This window comes from Camelina sativa, chromosome 3 (assembly GCF_000633955.1).
Source record: "Camelina sativa cultivar DH55 chromosome 3, Cs, whole genome shotgun sequence".
Classification (NCBI taxonomy): domain Eukaryota; kingdom Viridiplantae; phylum Streptophyta; class Magnoliopsida; order Brassicales; family Brassicaceae; genus Camelina; species Camelina sativa.
Window position 1 is genome coordinate 26,346,244 of NC_025687.1, and position 6,886 is coordinate 26,353,129.

General features: G+C 37.0%; 3 protein-coding genes across 4 annotated transcripts in view; 2 read left to right on the forward strand and 1 right to left on the reverse strand.

The window, feature by feature from the left end:
- The window catches only part of LOC104778196 (serine-threonine kinase receptor-associated protein-like), a 3,209-nt gene extending 2,851 nt beyond the window's left edge, over nt 1-358 (forward strand). Inside the window, exon 8 of one of the 2 annotated variants that reach the window (XM_010502587.2) lies at nt 204-358. Coding sequence is in view for 1 of the 2 variants with exons in the window: in XM_019243960.1 (XP_019099505.1) it covers nt 1-166 (166 nt within the window). In the remaining variant the exon portion in view is untranslated. The other variant, XM_019243960.1, reaches the window with a different exon arrangement.
- LOC104778198 (probable histone H2A variant 3) lies at nt 492-1,862 on the forward strand. The gene is made up of 2 exons (XM_010502589.2): nt 492-746; nt 1,328-1,862. The coding sequence occupies exons 1-2, from the start codon at nt 639-641 to the stop codon at nt 1,622-1,624; spliced, it is 405 nt and encodes a 134-aa protein (XP_010500891.1). The 5' UTR covers nt 492-638; the 3' UTR covers nt 1,625-1,862.
- Nucleotides 1,806-4,780, reverse strand: LOC104778197. Its single transcript, XM_010502588.1, has 7 exons — nt 4,403-4,780; nt 4,020-4,303; nt 3,222-3,920; nt 2,995-3,123; nt 2,717-2,920; nt 2,419-2,619; nt 1,806-2,326 (listed from the first exon to the last, which is right to left on the reverse strand). Exons 1-7 carry the CDS (start codon nt 4,671-4,673, stop codon nt 2,210-2,212), a joined length of 1,905 nt encoding a protein of 634 aa, XP_010500890.1. The 5' UTR covers nt 4,674-4,780; the 3' UTR covers nt 1,806-2,209.

A 6,886-nucleotide genomic window follows, 5' to 3' on the forward strand; every position in this document is an offset into this window, starting at 1 on the left:
TGAAGACGGAACCATCAGAATCTGGCAAACAACACCTGCGAACCCCGAAGAGAACGAAACAAGCTCGAGGAGAGTGAAGCATAGCGTGGATGAAGTTTCAAAGAAGATTGAAGGCTTTCACATCAACAAAGAAGGGAAAACCGCAGAGAAACCATCTGATACTTAAGAGCGTATAAAAGCAAGCCTCTATAATATATAGCTCTTGTCTCTTGATTTGCTGTGTTTTGTTTATCAGACTTGAAAAAATATACAGAGAAAAAAAAACAAACAAGAATGAATCTCTTCACTCTATCTCTCTCGAATCCAGTCAAGTATTTCAGGGGTTGTTTTTAATATAAAGCAAAATATGGGGACTGAATTTGTCATTTACTATACAATTTGACTTTACGTTTGGGCCTGGGCTTTTAATTTTCCGCGGTGGGAAGTGTAATTAGGTTTGGGGGAGAAGGGTAGAACAGTCAACATAAACCGACTTCTTTTTCTCTCTCTCTCTTGTTTTGTATCTGGGAACTCTCTCTCTCTCTCTCTCTCTCTCTCTCTCTCTCTCATCTGCGTCTTCTTCATCCTGGTGCGATCTAAAATCTCCTTTTCTTTTCTTATCTGCGAAGCGTTTTTACTGTGAGACTTTTGGCGGGAAAATGTCGGGGAAAGGTGCTAAGGGTTTGATTATGGGGAAACCCAGCGGCAGCGACAAGGATAAGGACAAGAAGAAACCTATCACTCGTTCTTCTCGAGCTGGTCTACAGGTATTCATTCTCACTCTCTAATCTCCCTAATTAGTGTGTGTTTCCTTTATATTCGAACTGGTAACGATGAGTAGATCGCGTTTTGAAAGTGTTGGATCGATTAAATTTCTGAGCTAGATTTTTTTATATACTTAAAGCTATGAAATAGTGACATTGGGATGCGAGATTTGGTATTCTATTGTGTAACCTGTTGGAGATTTGCTTCGTTGAGCTTTTGTGGTTGATATCGACCCCGATCTCTTGATTCGCCCTGATTGGGTCTTTCTCTAATTTGCTCTCTATACTTCATGAATCCGGAGTCTTCTCTTGGATAGAGATTTGAATATTCAGCTAGGAATAGTCACTTTGTTATGCTTCTTTGAGAGTCACTTTGTTAGCTTAATTTGGTTCAACAAGGTGTGGTTTCCTTGTACCATTATTGTTGCTGAAGCTCTGAGGTTTCTCATTCGTAAATTCATTATACTGTTTGATGTTTGTGGCTCTCAGATTTTTATACTCTCTTTTGCTAATGATTGATAGACGTTACAGTTAGTGTTTTACTTTACTCTCTTTTTGTGGCTAATAGTGGTTCCTTTGTGTAGTTCCCGGTGGGTAGGGTGCATCGTCTGTTGAAGACTAGGTCAACTGCTCATGGAAGGGTTGGAGCAACTGCAGCTGTTTACACAGCAGCAATACTGGAGTATCTGACTGCAGAGGTTTTGGAGTTGGCTGGTAACGCGAGCAAGGATCTGAAGGTGAAACGTATCTCGCCAAGGCACTTACAGCTTGCGATTCGTGGAGATGAAGAGCTCGATACCCTCATCAAAGGAACTATTGCTGGTGGTGGAGTCATCCCTCACATCCACAAGTCTCTCATCAACAAATCCGCCAAGGAATAATAGTTACCGCATTTGTCATGCTTCCCCCTTTAATCTGTTTCTTAAGTATTCCGAGAGTCGTGTTTGATAAGACGCTAGAGAGCTCTTTTAGGATCGTTTGCTTATTATTGTTCTATTGGCGTACTTTTCTGTTAGAGACTTGAGTCGATTTATCTCTATCTTTCAACATGTATTCGAATGATTCTCTAAAAACCATTTCTGACTGGTTTGTTTGTATTATCAAAGTAACGGTTCATCACCAGAGAAGCATGACAGCAAATTACATTGGTAAGGATTTGTATTTTCTCTGAACAGGAATCATATATACATATTCATTAGAAAAAGACAGGTTGCGTTTGAGAAAGTTGGGCTGATAATATACACTTGGCCTAGTTGAATGCCATAGCTCCAACTTTTATGAAGATAAAAGGATCCGAAGTAAGGTTCTTTTTAGCAATTTTGGTTGGAGTGTTGATCCGTTTAAGAATATACTGATGCCTGAACCACGAAGAGTCATATTCCTGCGTAGAGAACTATTGATATCTTGCAGACGTTGTTTCATTTCTCTGGGATGGTTTTATGTGGCTTGGTATGGTTTTATGTTGTTTAGGAGTTTGGTAGTTTAGGTATCAGTCTGCAAATGAAGGAACCGAGAGCGGAAACAAGTGTTGTAGGACACTCCTCATGTGGCAGATGGCCGCAACCTGAGATCTCTACTAGTCTCTGTGCGCACACACAAACACAAATACATAGATTTAGATTCAGGATAGCAAAACCAAGTTATGAAACTCTTGTTGGGAGAATATTAAACTTACAGAATTGGTGAGTTTCGAAGCCAGAGCTTTTGAGGATTTTAAAGGAACAAGAGCATCTTCAGCCCCAGCAACAACTAGAAATGGAAGATCTCCCATGGATTTCAACAGAGCTGATGCATTGTGAGGTGAAAGTATCATCTCATATGATAACTTGCTTATCTCATTGAGTGCTTCATCCCAAGCTTCTAAACATAGAGGAGCCTGAAATGTTTAACCCCACAAGAAAGGCATTAAGTAAAGGTAGCTGCATAATCCCAAATGGCTTTACGGATGGTTATAAAGTGAGACTAGTTATTACCTTGTAGAGCATCGTGACATCAGTGGTTAGCTTGGTGGTGTTACACCATGCACGTCGGTTCACCAATTGGGTTATCTCGGTTCGCAATAAAGGACGCACCAAGTGCTTCTTCCTGAGTGAAGTATGTAGAAGTATCCTTGCAAAAGCAGGAACTACTTCTCTTGATAAGCTAACGTTTATCAAAACCACTCCTTTGATTGTGATCTGTAAGCAACAAGGATATAGTCAAGGGCAGTAACATACCAAAGTCATAAGCTTCTAAAGGATCTGTTTCTTACATTGCAGTTTAAGGTAGATGCTTGTATCTTTTCTGCGGCCTTGAGAGCAAGCAAACCGCCATCGTCGTGGCCAACGAGTACCACCGAAGAAAATCCCATCTCGGAGCAAAAAGAAAGTAGTAGATCGACCTGTGAATCAAATATGTCAAAAGAGATGGGAGAATGAAGAAGCTTTCACAACTTATACAGAACATATTCAACAGTTATACATATATGAAGAAACCAACCTGGCTTTCAAGGTTATAAGGGTTTGCTAGATTTCTCTTCTCCCAATCTTTCCGGATAAGCCTAGAGGTCAATCCCCAACCAGGCCGGTCATATGCAACAACTCTGCAACCGAGCTGATGAGACAAATTTCCCATCACATGTCTCCATGAAAAGACTCCTCCTCCAAATCCATGGACTAGAACTATACCAACATCCTCATTTCCCTCCAAATTATCCCCATGATTGATAGAAACCATTTGATTTATATCATCCTTAATGAACAAGCTAATGGGTGTGGTTTGGTAACTGGCTAGCAGAGGATCATATAACGATGGTCTATCGGGCTGAATAGTGTAGCTTCGATGCAAATGACTGCTCTGAGTTTGAGAGGTTAAGTTTGACATCTGCTTGTCTAGTACTCTCAGCCTACTCGCATTCATGTCCACAGCAGAACCATTTACGGTAATGGACGGAGTATGAGGAGGAATAGACTGTGAAGTACACTGCTTGTAATGGACAGTTAAGCCTTGAATCTTGATGAATAAACTGTCAGCATTTGCAAGCAGTCTTGGTTGCAGCTCCTCTCTGTCCAAAGATGTTCCCCTGAAAGAGTTTTGTCTGAATTCACCAGCATAGGTTAAGAGTTTGCAGTTTGACCGAGTGAAAGATTGACGATGAGCCTTCTTGTAACCTGAGAAACCAGATTTACATGAGAGAACCTGCACATACACCATAGAGAAAAGAGTAAGCTACTAAGCTCTAACCACAAAAACCTCAAGCTAACAAGTGGAAAAACAAGAAAGCATTAGTATTTTTACAGCTTCTTGGTCAATTTTGTGGTACATTAGCTTCCTTCTAGCTCCACAGCTTTTTCGATAAGCAACCACAACATGAGCTAGGCCAAAAACAGCAGAGGATAGTAGCAAAACTGGCATACCCCATGAGATCTTGAGGTTGTAGACCTTAGCCTCAAGATGAGAATTCATAGTGAAAACACAAGTTTTAACCAAAACAAGAAGTATCCCTCCAAAGGAAGATAGCATCACAGTTTCAAGATAAATACCATAAGCTAATCTTGTGTCTTCACAGACCCAAGAGAGACCTGTTCCACCATCATCATCATCAGTGGAAGCGTAATAAATTAATCAAGAAACCACATACATACATATGAAAACATTTGTGTGTTTGGAGTAATACGTACAGAGAATGACGAGAGATCTAAGGAAGGAGATGGGTGGTACATCAATGAGAGAGCTCTTGAAACTATACAGACGAAGTTGTTCTGCAGTGGAGTGGCACGTGAGGCACGTGATGCTAGAGACGATGAGGCAAGGAACCACAACATCAGCCACCGTGATCAGAACCGGCAAAGACGAAGCTAACAGAGACGCCATCATTGCTGTTATAAAGAACACCGTCCGTACACATCTCCGTGCTTTCTCCGCCACAATCCACGACTTCCACGCCGCCATTTATATCCCGGCCGACCTTTTCTCAAACCAAATCCGGCGGTGGCTAGATCAAAACAACTTTACCACCATTCTCTCTCTCTTTTCTTTTTTTTCTTTCAAATTCAAACAAAACGTTAGACTGCTTTTTACAAATATGTATAGATTTTAACTTGTAACGGTTTGATATATTATTAAAAAAATGGTACATAAAATATAGTAATGAGTTGTATAAGATAAAGTAATTAAATGAGTGGGGAAATATTAAATGATTAATGGACCAAAAGACAGCAAAGACAAAGAAATGATAAAGTGTGTTGGAGGAAGAGTGACACATAGAAGCATGTGAACGTTAGGTTCACTCGTATATTCTTCCAGCCATTTTCTACTGTCTTTGTTTCCCCCTTAGGTCAATTTCGCTTATACTATTTCCCTCCATAGGGATGTCGTAATTTATTAAATCATGAATGTTATTTTTTTCTACTTTTTTTTAGAAATAAGGAGCATCAATTTTTCTTTTTATTGTAATTTTGTAAGTGTAAGACACGAAAAAGGTTTTTTAAAAAAAAAAAAAAAAAGCTAGAAACTATGGTCTATATATGGATGTGTCCTGTGTACAGATAATTGAAATGCAATAAGTATGAAACAATGATCTGGCAGAGCAAATTCAAGATATTGTTTATGACTAGATAATTACAAGAATCTTTATATATCAAAAAGTAAACGAAAAATCTTTTTATAAATATATATATATATATATATATATATTTATAGAATAATAAGTCAATAATTTAATAATGGTGTTCCCATGCATGTTACTGCGGCAACAATGGGAATAAAATGGTACACACCGATTCATGTACGTTTTCAAATGTCGCATGTCAATACAATACGAGGATACTAAATAATAATGTATAATATTTGAGTCATACCTTCTTATAAATTACATTATACGTATTCTTCGTGTATCAAATTAATTTATCTTTCTATCAATCATCATGATTTTGTGTTCCTCCTCTTTGATTGTTCTGCAGCTTCCGCTGCATTTTACTAAAACACTTTTAAATTCTCAAGTATTGTAAATATAATGTAAGTTAGTACAATATGCATTTTGGATTTGGACATAAAATTGTGATTCGTTTTTGACTAAGAAGAGACTTATTATCTGAATGGGCCGATATCAACAATGATGCCCTCTAGTTTTTTAAGCAATGCCCATTCATCACTTCTTTCAATAAGTCTGGGTACGGAAGATAGCTAATTAAACCGGACCGACGGGGTAGGTAAGAAAACGAGCGAACCGAACCGAACCGAACCGGGGTTGGTGAAAAAGTGACTTAATCGGACATGAACCGAATAGGATGATTCCACCAACTCTTGCACCAACTCTGAACGACCCCACCACCAACCCCAAAATCGCGGTTGGTGAAGAATGAAAGCGAGAAAAACGATCACGTCCTTGTCAATTCTATATCTTGGTTATCTAAATTGCATCCTACTTTTAGTTCAGATGATAACACCTACGCAACCATGAACAATTTTCTTTTGTAATAACAAATATAAATTCATTCAATTATTATTATGTTAAAAAAAAAATCAACAACACTGCGAAATGACTAACAAAAAAAAAGTTTGTCTAAAAAATAAATAAATAATTATTTATGATAAAGAACTCAAATTCATGCATGAAATTTTGTTGTTGAATTCTTAGATATACTGAAAAAGTATTCCTATGAAATAGATTGAAATTTTGAATATGACTATTTATATAGAAGTAAATATATAGAATGGATATTTTCTTCCATATAAAATATATAAAGATCCTTTAACAAAAAAATACAGATATATTTGTTTATTTTAATTGTGTTTCTCTAATATTTATTTATTATTGTAGATATTAAAGTATAATGTTAAATATAGAATTCAAGTGGTTTTGGTTGTCTTAACTCTTAGCGGCTAATGTTTAGAACATTGTTCTATACACTTTACATAAACTTGATCACTGACATTATACTATTAAAGCTTGTTTTAAAATATACTTTATCCCCAAAAGAAGAAAAAAAAAATCTAAAATATATAAATTATATTTTTCTTTAGTTAATTTTGTTCAATAGGCTGTATATATACAAAGTACAAGACTCATGACATCTCCACAAATCAAACCCAAAATAAAATTAAAAAAAAAAAAAAAAAAAAAAAAAAAAAAAAAAATATGTTAATTGTTTCTAACGTCTGTG

What these genes read in the sequence shown, in the direction of transcription:
- LOC104778198 (XM_010502589.2), top strand. Translation starts at nt 639, where the DNA reads ATGTCGGGGAAAGGTGCTAAGGGTTTGATTATGGGGAAACCCAGCGGC. An exon ending in CTTCTCGAGCTGGTCTACAG is followed by an intron (nt 747 to 1,327) that starts GTATTCATTCTC and finishes TCCTTTGTGTAG; the next exon opens with TTCCCGGTGGGTAGGGTGCA.
- LOC104778197 (XM_010502588.1), bottom strand. Translation starts at nt 4,673, where the DNA reads ATGGCGGCGTGGAAGTCGTGGATTGTGGCGGAGAAAGCACGGAGATGT. An exon ending in TAGATCTCTCGTCATTCTCT is followed by an intron (nt 4,304 to 4,402) that starts GTACGTATTACT and finishes ATGGTGGAACAG; the next exon opens with GTCTCTCTTGGGTCTGTGAA. An exon ending in CTTCGAAACTCACCAATTCT is followed by an intron (nt 2,327 to 2,418) that starts GTAAGTTTAATA and finishes GTGTGCGCACAG; the next exon opens with AGACTAGTAGAGATCTCAGG.